This window comes from Lethenteron reissneri, chromosome 64 (assembly GCF_015708825.2).
Source record: "Lethenteron reissneri isolate LAM-NWPU_2019-01 chromosome 64, ASM1570882v1, whole genome shotgun sequence".
Classification (NCBI taxonomy): Eukaryota; Metazoa; Chordata; class Hyperoartia; order Petromyzontiformes; family Petromyzontidae; genus Lethenteron; species Lethenteron reissneri.
The window spans coordinates 2,710,844-2,733,812 of NC_083842.1; the positions used below are offsets into that span (position 1 = coordinate 2,710,844).

At 40.9% G+C, this 22,969-nt stretch overlaps 1 protein-coding gene across 1 annotated transcript in view; it reads left to right on the forward strand.

Moving 5' to 3' along the window:
• The window catches only part of LOC133359271 (protein unc-13 homolog A-like), a 246,827-nt gene that overhangs the window by 64,436 nt on the left and 159,422 nt on the right, over positions 1-22,969 (forward strand). Inside the window, 4 exon segments of the mRNA XM_061577750.1 lie at positions 1,109-1,310; positions 6,125-6,250; positions 17,575-18,186; positions 19,243-19,321. Coding sequence (XP_061433734.1) covers positions 1,109-1,310; positions 6,125-6,250; positions 17,575-18,186; positions 19,243-19,321 — 1,019 coding nt within the window.

The window sequence follows — 22,969 nt, forward strand, 5'->3', positions numbered from 1 at the left end:
CATAAGCTGTTCTCTGAGTGTTTTTGTATAAATATTTAGGAAATGTGCAATTTGCCCAAATAAATTGCCACTTATAAATCACCACTTGTTACAATCATGGAAGAAGCCCATATGTTTAAGCAACAACCTAAAATAAACATAGCATTGGTAAGTCTTAATTATAATATAAACAAATTTCTGCCATAAACACATAATTTGGCTTTACAGTACCCTTCAGTACATACACCGTATGCTTGTGAATAGCAGCATGCTTCGACAGGAGTGTCTGCATGCTGCAAGCAAAGCTACACAAGCTCTGCACATCAATGGGAAGGTGAGGAGGCTAGCAGGAGGAAAAAATTATAGGACTTTGAAGGATATGTAGGAGTTATGTACTATTGCACAACAATTTATTATGCAAAGATTATGCATACTCCGATTTCTCATAGCCAGATTGTCCCCTAAGCTATGTTGAATGTAGTCAGTCGTCTTGTCTACAGTTTTGTCAAGTCATTGTGCTTAATCAAGCCTGCTTGTGTCTCCCTCATTGTCCCTGATGTGTGGAGGCCAATTGTGTCCGTCGAGTTGTCTCTCAACTTCATTTTCCACATTTAGTCATGTTACCTTTTGTTAAGACACAACAAACCCATCAGCACCAATGATGCATGCTAGAATTGAAATGTGATGTCTTTGTCTAAACATTTCCACTTGCGTCTTTGTCTAAGTGTTTCATACTGTTTTATTTTTTTTACATTATTTTTATGATTATAGTATCCTGATGATTGTGCTTTATACTTTTATGAATATGCATACGGTATGGTTTTTAATGAACATAAGATCTGAAAAAAATGTCTAAATCAATAGCAATGTGTGAATATGAAATTTTAAAAAGTCGAAAATCATAATCATTTCCTCAGTTGTTTGAGATGTAGAGTTTATCTCAGTTTACAAAACTGTATTTTGTATAAACTGTTAGAATTAATCTCGTATGCACCACAGCTGCAAAATTAAATACAATTTATTGAAATATGAACGACCGTAATAAGATGGGAAACGACGGATTATGGTAACAATCGTAGATTTGGGTGACTGGTGCATAAACGATAAATGCTGTGTTTAACCGTTCCAGCTGGGGATGACCAAGATGACAGCGACTATCGCAGTGAAACAACCAGTAACAGCATTCCTCCTCCGTATCACACCTCAGCGCAGCCAGCCTCTTCTAGTCACCCCCTTCCCATCCACCAGGCCCAATCCGCCTCCAGCAAAGGACTCGATCCCTGTCCAGCACATAAGCATGCTCAACGGCAGCCGGACTACTCTTCTATCATGTAAGTGACAGTCTGCGAGTGCACTTGCATGCATTTACATGAAATCACGTTCAACGTCACTTTACAAATCCTCCGTATCCTGTCTTGCAAGCTTGTAGTCTGCTTTTATAAAATGTTTCCTGTGTTTAAGTATTCCAATGACGTTGTTATTAGTTTTCTATTCAAATGATTTTTTTCACTCATAAATTACATTTCAATCACATTAAATATACAATCATATGTGGTATCCATGTTTACTTTTACATGTATAATATGTAATAATGCTATTAAGTAGTAATATTAATTATTATTTTTAAATTATAGGAGACTAAGTTATATGGCAGTATCATGGTCTTCTGTGCATGGTGTGCTTTTGCACAACTGAAGAGGACATTCAAGATTATTTTTCAATTATAATACTATTGTGCAAGAGTAATACTCATTCAATGCCCTGCTTTTTGTGCTTCTTAATATCTGCGCACCCTATGCGATCTGCGCACCTTCCTTTTATCCATGCACTACAATCCTCCTGTTATCAGATCCATCATGTGAATGAGAGGAAGTCACTTAGACATCTTTTATTAGCCACTTTTATCCGTGCGTATCCCAGAGAGGGAACAATCGAGCAAAAGCGTAGGTTGAACTCAGGATTCTTGTGGCGCGACCGACATATATAATGTCATAATGTTGTTTTGCAGCTCCCAATGTTTTGGTGATGATGATTATGATAATAATCGTCATGGGTGTGATAATGATGATTTTGTTGATGGTGGAGGCAATGTTGATCATATTGGTCACTTTTAGTGCTGAGTGACTGTTGGGATGACTCACACTCTGCTGGGGTGACTCCTGCTACGTCTTACTATGATCAGGACAGCTTGTACTGTGTACAGCTGTGTTGGAATGACTCGTGCTGTGTTGGGACATAATAGCAGGGTTTTCCCCTTTTTTGTGGCAACAAAACTGAAACTTTTTTACGAGGAATCATGTGTGCATTAACCACAATACTTGTGGTCAAAATGCAAACAAAAAACGCACTCTGATAATAGATGCATTGTCCTTTAAACTTATTGGTCCACACCAGAGACAGCTTTCTTTTGAGCATCGTCTCAATTGGTGCTGGACCAGAGGACGCCAAAAGGCGTAATTGAGACGAGGCTCAAAAGAAGCTGTCTCTGGTGTGGACCAATCAGTTTCAAGGACAATGCATATATTATCAGAATGTGTTTTTTATTTGCATTTTGACCACAAGTATTGTGGTTAATGCAGACATGATTCCTTGTAAAAAGCTTTCAGTTTTGTTGCCAGAAAAAAGGGGAAAGACCCTATTATTATATTTTGGTACTGGCAAAGGTAGTCTAATGATTTAAAAACGTATGCTGTGTTGGGACGATGGTGGTAGTGATGGTTATGGTGGTGATGTGCTGATGGTGATGTGACAATGGTGGTAATGTGTTGACGATGATGATTATGTAACGATGACAGTGATAGCTTCGTTGACTATTCTGGCGATGTTGCTCCATAGGAAGAGGTTTCTCAGAAAGTGTTTGCCATGGCAACAGCAGCTTTGCATTATCAGGCTTGACCTGGCTCAATATGAGCCTGACGTGGTCTCCTGGAAACACAGAACACCTTTCTTCTTATTAGGGGCCGTCCATAAATGATGTCACGCACCTAGGGGGGGGGGTCAGACATTTGGGACGATGTGTGACGAGGGGGGGGGGGGTTTGAGAAATGTGACGTCACATCAAAATGCGCAACTTTAAATAAATATAGACAACACGTTCTACTTAATTAAATATACTTGTTAATGAATGTTTTCTCCTACAACATCAGAGTGCAGCGCCACATTAAATACGCACTACAATGACAATAGTTTAAAGCGATTTGAAGCATGTTTTTTTTGGGGGGGGGGGGGGCAGAGCTTTGTGACGTCATATTTGGGGGGGTCTGACTCTTTGTGACGCCGTGTGACGAGGGGGGGGGGGTCAAAAATCGTCCAAAATCGCGTGACGTCATTTATAGACGGCCCCTTATCCAAAACCTGGCGTGGATAAGACGAGAGATACAAAGCATGAAAATCAGTTGTATTATTTGGGTTTAACTGTTCTGAATAAAATGAGTTAATTTCATGGATAAATGTGAATATTAAGATATGTGCCTAAGACCTCCCATATCAAATTCACAAGAACATTTCCACTGTATTGGCATTATGAAATACATGTTTAAAATGGAGAAGTGTACTACTTTGTGTTTCATGTCAATCAAAGCATTTGTATTTTTAAAGCTCGAATTAGCTAAAATAAGTAAAAATCCAAACTCTAATGTTGACAGGACTGATACCATGAACTCTATATGCTGGATTCAAACCCATAAACTCAGTTCCAGGGGCTGTCACTCCTGAGACTGCTACCAGAATATGATAGGAGGATTGAAGTGTTTGCCTTATGGATCCAGTATGCAGCTTTATGCTGGTGGTGCGAGTTTTTGCTAGAGCCATCCTAGCCAGACAGGTCAGAGGAGAAGGGCCAGACAAATAAAAGTCCAAAATAAATACCTCCACTAGGCACAATATCCATGGTACAGATGGAGAGGGCTGATGCAGGATGGGCAACTCACACTAGGGGGTTACAGTGGGAAAGCATCAGATGAAATGATCCACAGCGATGCTTATAGCCTCTGTGTAAATCACCGCTGGGTGGTATGGCAGATGGTAGGCTGACCGGTATCTCTTTACAACCAAGCCTAGTTAATGTTTTGATCGAGATTCCTATTTCCACCTTGTACATTCGTGACACTATATACAGCAATCCCCCACTATACCTTTCTGTAATGTGTTGTTTCGCATATACGTTGCTGATGAATTAGGGAACATATTCCCTTCTACAGTACATTTCATGGTTTGCATATGCGTTCTTTCGAAAACAATTTTTTTGCGTATTTTTTTAAAACTAGAAATTGACTTTTTGCGATTGTAATTGTGTACACGCATATCGTGTACCACATGGAGGGAATTTTCCCTTCAACATGGTAGAGCGAAGCTGGACTCGACAATGTGGAGGAATCGGATATGTTGGAGTGCCTTGGGCTCCATGTTGAGGACCTGTCAAATGAGGATCTGATGTAGCTGGAACAACAGTTAGCTGAGAAAGAGGCCGATGAAGTGATAGTGGTATTGCTTATGAACTGGCATCCACTGCTACACGGAGTTGTACCAGCAGAAGAAGAAACAAGCTCTCCAGCTGTCTCTGAGCAGATTTTTGTTAAATGTTCTGCAATCATGCCAAAAATTCAGGAGAAGACTCGAGAAGATAGACAGCTTCCTCTGTATATATGTATGTTGAACTTCTTTCGCACCGTACATAGCCAATCATGCTCATTGGAGGTGTGGGAGAAGGACAACAAACTAAACACAAAAAGTGCAGTTTTATAGAAATTAGTTTTCAATCTCGATGATTTAAAAGTCCATAGTTCCAGTGGCTTCCTAACATCAGAAGCAAGAGTGTCCAGACGGCCGCATAATGGAATCTGAAAGCGCACAATGCAGTGACCGTTTTTGACCGATGGCAAGCCATCGGACATTCCTGTAGCTCCAACTCCATCGTCAACTTCATCATCTTCAGATGAAGTGGCACGTAATCATGCCCCTTCATCTCAGTGCCGGATTAAGCTAGTGCGGGGCCTGTAGCATATGTTATAAAGGGGCCCTTAATAAATAAATAAAACACCTAAATATTAAAACACATACATTTTTTTAATCCTTTATATTAAGTTCGCTTGCGTGCTTGCTTACGACCGTGCAAATCTTTCAGTCGTTTTTTAACCCACTTCCCGTGATCCAATCGAGCTGACATTTTGCACACAGACTCGTTGTGCGAGACAATTAATGTTCGTGAAATTTTTTTTCCAAAATTTTACACTGTTTAGGGAAAACAAATTAAATATTTAATTACCAATTGCTTAATACTGGCAGACAATCATCTGACCCATAGGTGGCAGCCATCTCAAGCCAGAGGACGAGAGGACTCTAGCCGCCACGCATATAAAGGCTTTATAGTGAAAAACTTTGTTTTTACGGGTTTACTTGTTACTTGCATAGTAAAGTAATTGTATTTTCTCATTTGCTATGCAGCCAGATAATACGACAAATCGCAAACGTTAAACACCCAGTCGTTCATAAAAGTTGAAGGCAGTATAGTACTATAGTAATAGAGCAAGTGCAGAATCACTGAACCGGAATTGATAGCTTGAAATCCTTTAGCGCGAGGCCCTTGAAAGTGCGGGGCCCGTAGCATTTGTAGCTACTTTTGCTACTAGGATAATCCGGCACTGCTTCATATGCATACCTTCACTACTGCTCACCACAAGAAGCCTCGATCAGCACGCTCTTAAACCATCTCTGGTAAGTTTTATGTAATTATTTGTATTTATTATGAGCTGAAATGTATGTTAACCTTTAATCATATGCATTTTTGTACACTTAAATACATTTAGGTCATTGCTCTTTCAAGAAATGGTGGTGTAGAAACACATCCCCTGATTTTCATATTATGTCTGTGGGAAATTAGAGTCCACTTCAAGTAATTTTGAGTTCAGTAGCATTTCCTAGGAAAATATCCCTTATGTACAGTGGGGGATTTCGATAGTTTAATGGTGTTCATTTATGGAGATTAAGCTTTTAAAGGGTAAACATTCTTGAAAACGTATATTTTTCTACTTTCATTGTAGCCACCCCACAAAGAAGCCTAGTCCCTAAAGGAATGTTTATGAACCGCATGTAGGTGTATATAGGTATGTGTGAATTGTTACATTGCATTATATAACTGTGTATGCAGAAGGAATGACAGTCTTGAGTCGACAAAGAATGGCCCAAATGACCTGGAATCCATATCAACATCTGGCCGGCTGCCAAACCAAAAGTACTCATTGGAAAGTCGGCCCTCCATGGAGCTATCCGACAGGTATGCATATGCAGAATATATATTGTGTGATTGTATATAAAATACGTTCTCTACTACTTTATAGATGTCAGAATATAAATACTTAGAGTCACCAGATTAAACAAACGCTGTATATGTCACCAATCGGTGTGGTTATTATGAGTGAAGTATGGTCAGACAACCCCCATGACCTACATGGTGCGGGAAGGCCTCTGTTTGTGGAAGGACAACAGCTAAAGTGCATTATGTATCCATTTATTTACGACTGGATACGGTGGTGGATAAGACAGTCCAGCACGACCATATGCATTGAGGTACACACACTGTACCTACACGTATAGTCTCTATTCGACCATGCATGCATCTCCTTGTGTGGTATGTGCATGATGCTTGCAATCCGTAACTTTGGATGCGTGGCTTAGTGGATCACATTCATACTCACAATACTCCTAAACCCGCTGGACTATTAGATAACCAGGAGAAGGCAGTACAGCAAATTGATTATTTCATCTTTCTGTGTTGACATTTGAGAGTTATCCCTTTCGTTGAGTGGGGTTTCTCTGGGTACTCCAGTTCTTACAACTTGCCATGACACTAAAAAACGTGTCTAGGGACCCAGTGCAGTGAGGCTTTTCTAAGAGCACTACATCCCGGGATCCTCTTTTTCATTGTCATCAACAGCAGCACAGTAAATAGTCGCAACAGGACATCAGCAACACTAGAAACTAAAAAGCAACATCATCATAATCATTACAATCTTTACAATCACCATCATCAAACTCTTTGTTGTCATCATCACTGACACATTCACGTGTGTGTGATGCTACATTAAGGTGCTTGCCAGAAAGTTTGGAGCGGTAAACCTCCATTATAATTTGTAAGTCAATGCAACTGGCTCAAGGTGCTGTACTAAGTAGTGTTGCATATCCACCCAATCCTTTCCCGACACTTCCGAATAGTACGATTGGCTACCCACGGTTCGAACGAAGTTCAACATACATGTATGGAAAAAGGTTCATATATATTAGGAATGGAACATATTCAGATTCAGATCAATTAGGTATGGGCACTTTTCAAGGTTTGCACAAATCCCGATGTGTGTGCCGAATCTGGCGCCGCACGAGCCTGGGCATGAATGACAGCACCACCCGGCACGCCGCAGCGCCCTGGCTGGCAAGATCCCTGGGTGAGCACTGTGTTTATTTTGTATTACAACCACATTACATATCTTGTAATGCAGTATACATAATTTACAAAAGTCGTACGTAGGTTGCAGTGTATTTTAAAGACAAACACAGACATAATTTCAATCGTGATGACGGTTACAAACTGAGTATTCATTGGAAAGATGTGATTAACCATGCAAAAAAGATTTAACTACACTTATTTGCCAATCTTATTTGACAGACAACCATTACAGTTTTACCATGTCTAGTGGTGGTCTCCCTGTCACAGGTTGAGTCACAAACCGCACCTCTCCATAACAAAGGCTCAGCCTTTGTTATGCAGTCTATTCTTAGTCTTAAGCCTCACCTTACCATATTAATAATAAGTATGCGGCCCTTGCCCCACCACCTTCTCCAACCATTATATAAACGGAGTGGTAGCTCCTGCAATCTCTCATTTACTTGATACAGCTGTCGTGGCTGTGACGGTACCACCTGAAGACGGAAGCTTGTGTTGCCTCCGAAACGTCGTGATTTTTATTTTATTTTACTTTTTAATGTTTTTACCTACGTGACTTTACCGAAAAAACCTAAGAATACGAATCATTGCAGTCACGAAAGCTTCAAATCTAGAACAATTTTAAAGACTGTACATTAGCATTGTGTAGGTTATATATATATATATATATTTGTAAGTCTGCTCAACAGCAGCTACATATGGATCAGATAACATATGTAAATAAAATACCTCTTATTGAGTGTTAAAAAAAGTGGGCTTTGACAGGATAAAAAAAATGCCCAAGAGGACATCTACAATGGAGCTGAGAGAGACAAGATCAACTCATGAGCAGGAGATAGATGGATTGTTGTATTGTGAGACATTGAGTGATGGTGATGGTTGAGGAGGCCTTCAATCAGCATGGAGAGAACATAATTGATCATGATGAGTTACCATGGTGTGAGAGATAAAAAAATAAGTTAACATAGTTTGTGAACTTAAAACAGCTACCATGGTATGAGAGTGGTTGGTGGAACTTTAGGGTCCTGGCATCTTGGGATCCATTCCCACCCTTGAACATAAGTGGCACATTGTATTTGAGCCGAAGTAGCGCCACCCCTAGTTTTTTACACATGCAATTGATTGTACAGTTGTTGTTACTGTTGGCAGAATTATTCAGACTCAAATAAATGATAACAGATTCTAATTAGTTTTATTATTTAGAATTTAAACGCAAGCAATACAAATTCGGATTTTGGTCAGATTCAGTTTTGGGTTCAGAAGCTCAGCTGAAATTGGATTCGATGTGGCTTTGATGAATTCATCCCTTTCATAGTAAACAAAATATGACAGAGAGGTTGAAGATATTTTGAGCCTGGACTTGACCAGGGATGGGAAGTGAACAACACATGATGGCCGGAGAGAATCGGTTCCTGGGCTGGGGGCAGCAACGGAGAAAGCGAAACATCTCAAGGAGCAAATATTGACTGGGGACTTTGATCGAAGGTATTTATTTCTGAAGAGGAGAGCGCATGAAGGAGAGTACTACGATATGAGAGGGGAGAGGCAGGCAGGCAGGGGTGAGACCATTGAGGATCTTGATGGGAATTTGTAAATTGATGAAGGACTGGAAAGGAAACCAGTGGGGAGGGATCTGAGTATTGAAGTGATCACGTTAAATTAATGAATTTGGAGAACAAGTCTGGTAGCAGAATTTTGGATCATCTAGAGGTGGTAGTTGATGAAATTTAGAAGGGCATAATAGGGGAAGAGGCGCAATCGTCGGGTCAAGATGTGATAGAGGCGAGAGGCCGACCGAAAATCGGTTTCTGGTTTCAGCGCCGAAAGTTGGCAGATGGCCTCTTTCGGCATAGTTTCGGTTTCAGCCTAAAGTCAATTTTTTACTTTCGGTCTGGTTTCTTTTTTGGCCGAAACCAGAAATTCAGTTTCGGTCGGCCTCTATTCCCTCTCTCTCCCTCTCTCTCTCTCTCCGCCTTCCCTCTCCTCTTGTCCTCTCCTTTCACCTGAATAATTTGAGAAAGTACTTTGAAACCTGTAACTCATAATAAAGGTTTTTGGGTTAGATTGCGTAAATATAAATGTGTCGTAACCCTCCACCACCGAACACAGCCAGTAAGGTTTGTCACGTAAACAACGCGCCAATTAGTTACTACTGCAGCCCACTGGTGTGTTGGAGAGTAAATCCACAACATTTACAATTTTAGGAGTACAACGTTTCACTGGTAATTACATCCAGCATCATCGGGCGATTTGCCAGAATAGTGAAGCCATCCACCTGCTTCCGGTCTTAAATAGAGCAAGATGACGTCTTCACTGAACCCTTCAGGTGCAGAGATCAGAGGCGGAGGGAGGGGAGTTATTGTAATTATATAATAGATTAGTAATCAGTTAATTAGCATGTGTTTCCTCTATAGGGAATGCAGGCGCAATAAGCCACTAGCTGTCAGGGTGGTTAAAATTATTTGTATTTCAATGGTGTCTCGAATTAGTCTCGTCCAGTAATAATTAGTTGTACACAACACTTCAACGTTATCAAAATCAATTGAGTGTCCTTGTTGGCAAGCATCTTCTGCAACTGCCGACAGTTGTGTTTGAGAGTATTTAATATTTATTTGTTATTTTTGTCTTATGCTAATGTTACGTCCCGTCTGTCCAATATAGCATCTGCTACAAATAATCCGATACACACCTTCTGTTGATAACTTAGGCAATTCATCTTGAGCACAAGATACTAGTTTTATTTTATTTTGTTTAGCGTCCCAAATCTTGCTTAGATTTTTTTTGTTTTTCCAAAACGAATTAGTTTGTTACCCCCACAATATATGGTATTTTAATAGTTTTAATAACCTGATCACTTTCAGCAGTATTGCTGTTCGATCTTGGTTTGGCATTCAATGCTCTGATAATTTGAGCGATATTATAGCCATTTAATCGTAGCGCTTCTTTAAGATGTTTAGTCTCTCTCCTCAGACTATTACCATCTGACACTGTTTTAATCCGATGTATGAGCGTCTTGATGAGAGAGGATTTCTGTGCGGGGCGATGATGCAAATCTGAATTCAGATCGGCATCCGTGTGCGTTTCCTTTCGGTAAACGTCGTGTTTTTTTTACCATTTAGGCCACGTCCGAGAATCCATTGAAAATGAGATGAATACAAATCATTGTAACCGCTCTGACAGCTACAGGCTTAGTACGGAATGGAAGCGTATTATTAAGTAATACATCTTACAACTGCATTCCTTATAAAGGAAACACATGCTAATTAACTGATTACTAATCTATGATATAATTGCAATAACCCCCCTCCTCCGCCTCTGACCTCTGCACATGATGGGTTCAGTGATGACGGCATCTTGCTCTATTTAAGACCGGAAGCAGGTGGATTACTCCACTCTTCTGGCAAATCGCCCGATGATGCTGGATGTAATTACCAGTGAAACGTTGTACTCCTCAAATTGTAAATGTTGTGGATTTACTCTCCAATACACCAGTGGGCTGCAGTAGTAACTAATTGGCGCGTTGTTTACGTGACAAACCTTACTGGCTGTGTCGAGTGGTGGAGGGTTACGACACATTTATATTTACGCGATCTAACCCAAAAACCTTTATTAGGAATAATATTGGTCGCGAAAGCCTACGTGTTGAAAACCAGTAACTGTAGTCATCTCATCATTGTATGTATTCAATTACAACATTTTTTACGTACTGTAATTATCAATCACACAAAACATTCGGTATTACCAGAAGGAATTTACTTTATAATTCACTATCGTTTCCAGTATTGTCGTGTGTTATATTGTCATTCTAGAAAGGTACATATTTTGGAAACCATAATTTTTTATAATGTGCTATTGCACTTTCCAAAATTGATTAATTATCTCAAAAGTTGAGAAAAACAAAATGCCATGGTGTTATGAAGTCGAAATGATTTGAATATTCATATTCTCACTTACAGTGGCCTGATGCAATGAAGGCCTGGAAATTGAGATGACCATATTAGACCATGGTGCTCATGACCATTTAGATCTCACCACTAAAGTTAGCCACAATCTAATTTACATGTACTCTGATGGCTACAATACAATTTTTACTTGGGGTAGTGGTCAGATACATGAATAATGTTCTAACTTATTAACATGCGTTAACACCAATACAGCACAACATTTGAATTGGCTTTAGGGAGAAGTACAGGTGTGCACCAATTTCACGCTGTCACAGCGCATCAGACACCCATTTAGCACCAGTGTGCTAACCATTATAAGTTGGACCTGCGTCTGCACCCCTGGCTGAAACTATATCACTTTCCCATAAGGCAATTTGTATGTGTGCATGTGTGTATCTATGCTGTGGGAAGCAGTAGTATAACAGCGTGCTGTGCTCTGAACCCGGCGACACGAGTTCGATTCCCACTCTCAGCCAACACCAGTAATGATGATCTGAACCAGTCGTAGGCCTTCTCTCGGTCGACTCGGACTTAAATGAGGACCTGGCGTAGTATATAAAGATCATCACAGGGGAGACAAAGGCGACTGGGCATAGTGCTGACCACCCACCCCCTCGTGTACCGTGCCAGCCTTCATAGGTGCTTGATAAGAACAGTATTTTAAGGATATCGGGTGTATCTTTGTCTCTGTAGGGAGCGGTGGTGTAGTAGTCAGTGCACCGCGCTTTGAACCCAGAGACCCGAGTTTGATTCCTGCGTGTGGCCGATATCGGTAACAAATGCCTGAACCGGTCCTGGGCATCTCCGAGCGCGACTGTTTCTGGTATAGCCATCGCACGTGGGGAGGCAGGGTGGCCAAGCGTGGTGCAGGCTACCCACCCCGTCGTGTGCCATACCAGCCTCATAGGTGCTTGCTAAAAGCACTTACCCCACTAATCTGTAGGAAGATATACGGGGAATCTTTGTCCTGTTTTTGTATATGAGAAACACAATGGTTTTTTGTGCACTACGCCATGAGTCTGGTATCGGGCATTCAATTCCTGGTCACTTATAGGAAGTGGTAATGGTATCGGAACCTGTCCTAAGCCTCTCTTAGGTAATCTGGGCCTTAAATAGGCACTTTGAAGGCATGGGTTCGTCGAACAGATAGGCATATATGAAAATCCCAAACTTAATGGATTGTAAAATATCTAAAAAAGGATAAGAAGTGGATTGTTAAATCTATCTGTGTAAAAATTTGTCCATGGGTTTTCTCCAGATGCTCAAGAATCCTTTTTTTTCCTGCACGAGTCTTAGGACTTGGTGAGGCTTTCCTGCAACACTACATCTTCTGTATCATCATCACCAGTAGCAGAGGCAACAGTCCAGCAGCAACGTCATTTCATAATCTCCTCCATCTGCATCCATGTGTGGGTGTCCATTAGGTGTGTGTGTTCATTCCACCACTGTTGATTCAGAGTGGTCTGTGTACCGCTCCAGTGCTCCCGACATTTGCTACAATAAAAACATTGACCTTATTGCGCCAACAGTGGAAGGTTCTTGCCATTGGCAGCTTCTTGCCAATAGTGCTGGGCTCAGCTTTAGCTCTGATCAAACCTCGACAATATTCAGCCACTCCACCAGAGCAGAATAAGGAGCAATGGAATAGGCATTCTATGGGTGCTATGGGTCCTACTTGAATTTAAAATTTCAGAAAGCAGGCCAATTGTTTCAAGTATTTTGCTAAAATCAGGTTGAATTATAGTCTTTAATGCTACATGAATTGGGCCACTATTCTGTAATACCGCACACTCCTGCTTCCATGCCATGTTACGGCTATAACAAGCGTTTTTATACAACATCATTCCTGCAAACGACATCTCATAATGCTGCACACTCCACAAATATGGAGGCGTATACATATTAAAATATGTTTTATTCAGTTGACCAACGTTTATACATGTGGGAGGAAACCAGAGCACCCAGAGCAAATCCACACTTGTGTGAGGGCAACACTCTATACCATACAGAAGGGAAGCATTATTCCGCACATTACTGTACCACCTTCTCCTTAATGTGCACAGGAAGGGAGTTTCACAACATTTGTGTGCTCCACGAACCCTCGCCTCCATGGTGCTGGATTACAGATGTGCATCGCCACCACCCAGCTAGCAGTCTTGCCGCTTTCAGCCTTTTCTAGGAGTATTTATTTCTCCAGATTTTCAGTATTGACCACCTTTTACAAATGACCCCCTTGTTGCCTGATGTCTCAATAATTTAATTGGGTCTTTTGTTTTTCTCTGGTTTACAAACTGGATATGTAAGCTCTGATGTCCCTTCAGGACTTCCTGATATGAACATTCTGTACTGATGCTATCCTGTACTGGTTCTGTATCTATATTTTATGGATTTCTCATGTGAAAGAGAATCGTAAAGATGGGTGGATGGCTCAGGAGAATTTAGATGGCAATTTGCATTTGGCAGCCATCAATTACTGCACAAAAAAACATCTCATTGACTTAGATTTTTCACTTATATTAGCTTATTTCAAATTGATTGACATGTGATGACCACTCTTTGCAGGGTCTGTGCCCCGCGTGTGGATAACGATCCCCATTAAAGTGACATTCGAAGAAGTTCTGTTACATAATCTTCCACGGCTGTTCTCTGACACATGGTGGTTTATGGAAATGTATTCATAACAAAGCAGACTATACTGGGGGCGGGGGGGGGATAAAATAAGGATATATCTACCTTACTTATTAGCATATTCCATTCTCTGCCTGCTTCCTAGCCAATAGCCAGTCCTGTCCAAAGTGAGTGTTTGAATTTTTCACGATGTTTTGCTTTCAATTTAGTTTTCACTCTCCCTTTTTCTCTTCCTTAGCAATCATCCTGAGCATTACGTTTGCACACGTTGTCTATGGATTTTTCTGTTTAAAAATCTAGAAGGTAACATTTTTGCCACTACCTCCACAGTGCTGTAAACCACACAAATATTGCCGAACTCCCTTCCTGTGGGCATCGAGGTGGCGTGCCATGGCTTGCCAGGAGAACGCGATGGCACCGGATTACCGCATGGATGCCTTTCCTGCTTATCTGTGGTTCCCCGTGCCTCTTGAGTCGTTCTTTCCCTTTAAGATTGAGCGAATACTGTGGCGCGTTACAAGTTGAAATGATTTCAACCGTGGTTTATTTTCCTGCCATGGCGGTTCGTGTTGTGGTTTATGTTTTGTATAAATCACAAACAAGGCACTGGAACTTGTGGAACCTCTAATCAAAGTTAACGCAAGCATGGTAATTCATGAGCCATTTACAAAATTTGGATTTTGTCTTGAAAATAAAACATTGCTTAACTGGAAGCAGAATTTGTGGCAATGAACTTGAATATATTTGAGGTGTGGCTAAAATGAGAGAATGAAATACATTTAAATAGTGAGGCAACTATTTCTATCATAGGAGAAACAAGACAGCTATTACAGAAAATGTGTTTTTTTTAGTGTTTGTGGGATTTTAATAGAGTTGTGTCATTAAGAGGTATAATGCAAAGTTTCTAAATTAACAAAGTTGAAGATAATCCAGTAATATGTCCCAACTACCAGTCACGAAGATGTATAAGTAGACCACATGTATGAAGAGATGAATCAACGTCTAAGTGAGAGCAACACACAACTGCAGGAGAACTCCTCTTATTCACGCAAATGTAGGAGACCAACATCGCGAATCCTATTATAATCTGTGGAATTATACGCGGGGGGGAAATTGCAGATAATTGGGAATAATTTTCTACTTTACTCCGTTTATTCGTGAAAAACATATATCTGGATTGGGAGTTGTGATAACTTTCCTGAGTGCACTGTAATAAAAAGGCCGGCCAATACCTGTGGGTAAAGTACTTTCTACAAAGAGAACACGCACATAGACCGCCAAGTAGCTTCTGTCTCTAAAGGCTGGCACACTTGCTATGCTTCTAAGACATGTCTTTCTCCACGTCAACGAGTGTCTTTCTGTATCTCCGTGTGTGTCTCTGGGTGTGTATATGTGTTTCTGTCTTTGTGTCTCTGTATATCTATATCTCCATCTCTTATTGTATCTCTGTCTCTCTGTATCGCTCTTTGCATCTCCATTGTGTCTCTCCGTATCTCGTGTGTCTCTTTTTATTTCCATGTGTTTATCTCCATATGTTTCTGTATCTCATATTTGTGTTAGTGTATCTCTCCGTCTCTTTCCATGTCTCTTCGAGAGGGATGTACACGGAGAGTGACGGCGATATGGAGAGACGCATACAAATACAGACACATGGAGATAGGGAGAAACACGTGGATATGCTTAGAGACGCATGGATATGAGGGAAATTTATAAAACAGAGATGCACGATATAGACGTAGAGAGACACAGAGAAACGGAGAGATGGAAAATACTTGCTTTGATCTTTCCACTGCTGGATGAATGCCTCCCCAAGGTGTCGCCATTACTCATGGTCTCGTAATGCAACAGCCAATCGTCTGCATTGGAGCGGATGTCTTCTCATCCATATTTTATAGCAGGCAATAAACACTGATTTAAAACATTCTTTATGCACATCGGTAGGTTGTGTTACATTCTGGAAAAAAAAGTCTGTGTGTGCTTCTGCACATCTCTGTATGTCTCTCTCTCAGTGTCTTTCTCTCTCTGTCTTTGTGCATGTCTCTTTCTGTGCTCTGTGGGTATCTGTGTCTCTGTGTCTCTCTCTTGTTTTGTTTGTGTCTCTCTTGAGTAGCACCTTGTGTTTCCGTGTCTTATCTGTGTGCTACCTGTGAGGCAAATGCTTTGAACACAATGTGTTTCAGTGTCTCGCTCTCCGTACAAACATTTTTTTTCATGTTAAAATTCTATATTTATGGCGAATATGCAAATGTTCTTCCAATTACCCACACAAACATGCCAGTAATTTGAGTAATTTGCCGGGTGAATCTCTTAACCGTGACTTTCACAGGTAATTCGAAGCCATTCTGCAATAACATTGGCAAAAGTTGCGGATGACGGCAGGCAATTGTAAGATTAGGTCCCACGGGTAATAGGAGTTTTCGCGGACCCTACTGCTCCCACAAATAATAGGCGTCTCGAGTAATAGGGTCGTGGAAGAGGAGTCCTCCTCTACACCAATGCAAAGATAGACAAGAGGGACAGAGATGCGAGGATGGTTGGGAAATGTGGCATCAGAAAGAGGAGACTGCCTATTAGAGTTCACAGCTAGCAAAGATATGAAGAGTCATGAACACCTTTTTCAATAAGGAGCCTAGTTTGTGGATGTGGTGGAGCCCAGACTATATTGACTTGACTCAAACAGACATACCCCAAATTGCCAAAGGTGAACAATTTCAACATAGCTAGCGCTCACAGACTGGTACAATGCACATTGTATTTCAACATAGTCAAAGAATCGGGCAACTTTAATTGCAGGCAAACACACAAAATGTTCGCAGGTAGCTGATTTTAGGCTAAATCTAAGCAACAGAATTTGGTGTTAGCCACTGAGGGCGTGACAGGTTTCTCTTTTCATTCCTGTTGCCATGTACCCGTGTCGCATTCCAGTTCTGTTGTAATGTGCACTGCCAAATAAATATTGATCGATTGAAATTTGATTTGTACTCATTTGTATTAACTATACGAAGATTGTCAACGATGGTGTCTTACACCTTAATAAACGCATAAAGACTATCCTACACAGGATTAGCATAGATAATTCTGATTGATCCTACTACTGGGGTTGCCAATTTTTCAACAGACCATAACCCAGACATATTTCTCATTTTAGGTTTATCGGAATTGTGCAACTTACTTTAATACAATTCAACACTATACCACCAGAGCTCGATACAAATCAATTGCTGCCATCCAAACACAGATTCCAATTTCTGGGCTGTCTGAGTCAAACCCAGACAGGTGGCCACCCACCACATAATAGCTCACAAGCAGTGTTATGGTCAGAGTTTTTTGCTTATTTTTAGTTATTTAATTGTGGAATTGTTCTTTCTAGCTTACCCCGAATTCTAGCCTAGCTGAGTCGGGCTGCATGAGGTTTTACTGCATTTGTAAACTATATAATCATCACTGGTTACTTTTGCTGAATAGGTAATATTACGATTACCATTGTCTTCATCGCGAATAAATGACACTGTGCATGAAAAAAACCCAAAAGTGCATTGAAATGTTACATTAATGAATACGTATTGTTGTTGTTGTTGTTTCACACAGCTGCAGCCCCACAGGAAGCAGTCAGTTTGGCTCATCGGGAAACTTGAGCCAGCACAGCTCCCAGCTGAGTGAATTGGAACCGGACAATGAGAGCCATCATGGCTCAGGCCTGGGTAGTCTCCGAGGCTCTGGTGCTGAACGCGGTTCCTACAGCAGCTTCAGCAGCTTCCATGAGGACGAGGAGCCGAGACCTTTGGAACCCCAAGATGTCCTCCAAATATCTGAAAAGGTCACCAGTAACCATGGCCAGGACTGCTCTACCAATCATGTAAACTCAAAAGAAAGGACTGCGAATCATGCCCGATTTAATGAAAACAAATCCAGCTATGAATCAATACATGGGCTTGAGAAACAACCTAATCATTTTGTCACTTATGAAGACGAGAGAAGAAATAGTCGTGGCAGTACTTTTGAAAATGACATTCCAGGGCTTTATAATGCTAAATTTGATGATGAAATAATTTCCAATCATGATCTATGTACTGAAGATAGACAACTGAATGAAAGTGCAGCATATGAAAATAAACGGCTGAGCCAAGAAATTGAAAAATGTCACCCCGAAGTGGAATTCGTTGACCAGCCAGAGATTCTGCCTGATGACAATAACATACGGTAAATAGTATACATCACCTGTTATAACATCTGTATTATAAAACGTATTAGTGTTATTCTATTTGACATCACTTCTTTACTGATGTGGCGGTGGGTGCTCGAAATAAAGATGCTTGTAAGTTTGACTATAGTTCACTCATAAATGAAAATGCCTTTCACTCAGGAATGCAAATCTTGGCTCTCCAGTTATAGCAGGAGCCATAGTATGCGAGTCACCAACCTAATAAGCAACAACGTGTCTGCAGAGTACATTGCAGTGAGGGGGTTGCTGATTTATCTTTGCAGATTTAACAGCCTCATCTCGAAGTTGTGAATTATCGTTTGAAACTACAGGATTGTAAAATGTTAGAATTTCTGTTATACTTGACATAATTAGCATTTTTGATACGTTAACGATTCCTATACAGCTCCAATAAGGTGCCTTGATAATAATGACTTTTTTTAGAAGACATTTGGCATTTATATATATTTTTCTTGCCAAATATTTTCAAATAAAATTTATATAAAGTTTACAACACTTACGAACATAGTGATGAGTCTAACGATTAGATTAGATTTGTTCGTTCAGAGCAGTAACTTAAAAAAATTGCCTCATGATTGTGGGAATGGCAGACCTGATTTGGATGCCTCACCGCTGACACATGTGGCCCTAACCTCGCAGCAGAGCAGCTTAGGGGAGCATGGCACACAGGGGAGGCTTGTTCCAGGTTCTCGGGAGCTGGAAAGTTACTCACCCCATCGCCACTAATTTACCACGGAATGTGCAGAGTGGCAACTATGGAGTCCCCTTACACTGCTCGCCTGATGGAGGGTGTGAAACCAGCACACCGAAAGATTTTAAATCTTCCATACGCCCACGTGAAATAAAACAAAAAGAGAATTAGACCCTTTATTGCACACTAGGGCACTCTTTATTACACTGTTGTGAATTTAAATGTTCTTGTGTTTGTGTATAATGTGCTGTGATAGCAGTTGGTATTGCACCACTGTGGGCACTGTTTTCGTTGCGATTGGATACACTGGTTTTTCACTGATTTTGTTGCTTTTTCACAGTAGAGATGGTGGTAAAGTAAAGGTACCGCCACGAGAACTATGGATTCGGGCCATTGATAAAGTCCGCGCACAGATCCGTGAGGTAATTTTAAGCAGATAATCTTTTTGCGTTTCTGTTTTAAGCTCCAGGAACAAAGACACACTTCGTCACAACGTAACAGTATTGTACCATGGTTGGAGACTTGTGGTAACATTCCAAAAAAAACTGTACATGCTAATTCTGCCTGGCAATTTCATTGCAGCAATGAATATATTTTATCTTAATAATATACGAATGCGTTACTCTACAATTCCTTAAATTTTCAACCAGATTTTTTCAGGCCATTATGAAACACAATTGAGGCCTCGGTGTCTATATTACCATTTAGATTTAATTTGTTTTACAAGCCAAAGCAACATGAAATCATGAAATGTAATTTTCTGGAAAACACAAGTCTATATAAATTTAAATAAAATGTATTTTAACCAGAAAATATGCCTTCAAAGGCTGTTTGTTGTAACCAAGGTTCAACACCACTAGATACGGACATGGTCATTTGTTCCTAGAGCTTTATGTACATGGCTGTTTCGTTAAGGTACCTTAACCAATATGCAAAAACTCCTGCTTTCAAAATCCATGAGTTGTATGTATGTACTTTGTCAGTCCCAACCGTGCACTTCATAGGATATGTCTGGATGGAAACTGGTGTAGTGGTTGTAGGTTGTTCCATGCTTTCTGAAGGGGTTGATTCTCTGAGAAGTTCTCCTCTTGACAAGCAAATAAGTTTCATATAGGTAAGTTTTTGCCGCATAAACACTAATTTTACATAACAAATACATGCTTGGTGACATAAAGCCACTACTTACTGTGATTAATTTAATACATTTTCATTATCTTGTCATTAATATTAATTGGAGACTGTATTGGGACTTAAAACTGTTTCGACATTTTCACAGTAGTATTGTTTTGGAACTTACACAATATAATATGCTATTTATGTATGAAGGAAAGCAATTTTGATAAAATGTATTACAAATATTCATTTTAGCACTGTAATGCCTGGAATATAAGAAACAAGAGTTTAGAGATTTAGAAATGCTGAATATAGCATGCTAATTACATGGGTTTTTTTTCCAAGCAGAGAAAATTCGACAGTCAGGATATATTGTGTGCAGGCCTGCAACAGTAAAATATTAGAGAAACGCCCACGTGTTTTGCATGCCACAGTGCCATCACTAATCTTGCACACATTCTGCACACACCCTTGTTATATCCACCAGCATAAAAGAGTACACTGTGTGCCACGGTTGAAATAAAAATATGATAGCACTTGCATCGGTACAATTTATATTGCACTCACAAAAAGTGATGAAATTAGCTCTTGTGACTAATATACGCAATTTTTGTTTTTTAGCCAAAGTTATTGAAGCAAATATTTTTTTTTCTAATGACACTTGCGACATTTTTACTTATTTACAAGGTTCGTTACCAATCTTTGCCAGTCGTTGAGGTCTTTTTCTCTACGTTTAGGCATGGTGATGTGAGAATAGTGTATGCCTCTGCATCAACTTGCTTCAGGAGATGTTGCTAAGAGCATTTTTACGTGTGAGTTATTGCGTGCCTTAGGTATCATACCCAAATATGATGTCCAGTTGTTCATAGATTTCAACACTCCATTACCAAGTATGGTGGCAAATCTGGACATGTGCTCATCTACTGCATGATAGAACAACATTATAATAATAATGGTGTAGTGTCTTCAAAAATTACTCACACCGACACTTTGTAACAAGTCACCTGCTTACACTTTATTCGCCTATTCTTGCACCAGTTGTAGGCACTCCTATAACTATCTCTACGGTCACTTATATCTAACTTCTTCCTACCCGTATCTACTTTACACCTCACTTATCCTGCACTCGGCAGCTCTGCTCTCAGTGTCTCCGCACACAGCGTCTTCGTACAGAGCGTCTCCGCACACAGCGTCTCCGCAAACAGCGTCTCTGCACACAGCATCTCCGCACACAGCGACTCCGCACACAGCGTCTCCGCACACAGCGTCTCCGCGCACAGCGTCTCCGCGCACAGCGTCTCCGCGCACAGCGTCTCCGCGCACAGCGTCTCCGCGCACAGCGTCTCCGCGCACAGCGTCGTCGCACACAGCGTCTCTGCACACAGCGTCTCCGCACACAGCGTCTTCGTACAGAGCGTCTCCGCACACAGCGTCTCCGCACACAGCGTCTCCGCACACAGCGTCTTCGCACAGAGCGTCTTCGCACAGAGCGTCTTCGTACACAGCGTCTCCGTACACAGCGTCTCCGCACAGAGCGTCTCCGCACACAGCAGCTTCACCCACAGCAGCTCTACATCTCCACCGCTGCCCTCGCCTCCGCTCCGTCAGACCCGCTCACCCGTCTGTCCCAGGCCAGGGGATGAGCCAACACCCGCCCGGCGACGCGTGAGGGTTGAGGCCCATTGACGGCTCGAGCGGCAGCGGGGACATGTCTTCGCTCTTGTCCCCGGCAACAATTCAACTCTCCGCTCATGCACACGCCCTTGTATCCCACTGCCAATTATCCAAGACCTCTCGTGTGTCTCTATAAGCTCACACCAGGCCGGCGCCTATCGGCCCCATCAATCAACCCTTATCTCCCTGGCAACACCTCCGGTCTTGCCGTGCACAACCAGTCGACCCCATTTGCGCCCGCTTCGCCCCCTACAACTGGCAGTCTGTCACGTTGCACACGCGCACCTGTTTGCCCTCAGTTAACTGTGCGCACCGCGTGTTTCACTCCTCTGCAATGGAACTCGGAGTTTTTCAGTGAAAATAGACACAAGACTCACATAGAGGTCAACAAATTGCATGTTAGAATTCATAGGTTTAATCAAAACATAGAGACTCAAGATTAAAAAGGTGGTATATATAATTATTCGTATTTAATGTATAATTATTGAGAAGTTCAAAACAAATTAGAGGCATATTAAGGACTGTAATATGCAGTCTAAAATATTTGAGAACTCAAATAATGATTGTTAGGTTTCAGTATAAACATCTAGGACTCCAGGAGCCAAAAATAGGAAATGTATCAACTGCCAAACTAGTGGAAGACACATCCGAGTCTGATTCAAATTGCTGCCTTGTTGAGAATTATTAAATTTTTAGGTGTTTTTTTATGAATATGTGCTGTTTAAGTGATACAAGATTTAATGTTACCTTGTCATAACAAAGATTTTGAATTTGGCACCGACTATCTCCTCATCTCCCACATACAGTTTTTTGTCTTCCCCTCACTCTATTATCGTCCAATCCATTCAGCATATCTTATCACCCTCATGACATTTCACTGTCATAGCCTGCTGCCCTTCTCACTCCATTGAATTCTCCTCTCACCCCATTGCATCTCCTCTAACCTTACTGTCATTCCAAATATCTCTGTGAACCGTGCGTGTTGTACGGCAGTGTTTTTATTTGTGCGCGTTCTACAAGTGTACTGTTCACGATTTACTGTTATATCGTTGTAGGTGTGATATTTCATTCTTAGGGAGGGTGAGCACCCTAGTAATAAAATATAACAAGCAAAATACACTTTCATAATTATTCCACATTTTGTACATTTGCAAAACAATCTCAAGAGACATTCGTGTATATACTGTAAACAAAGCACAGTATATATATGGATTGCATTATATGTGTAAACCATAGTTAGTAGGCCCATATTAGGCTCTTTCGGGGTTTGTTATGACTTTTGA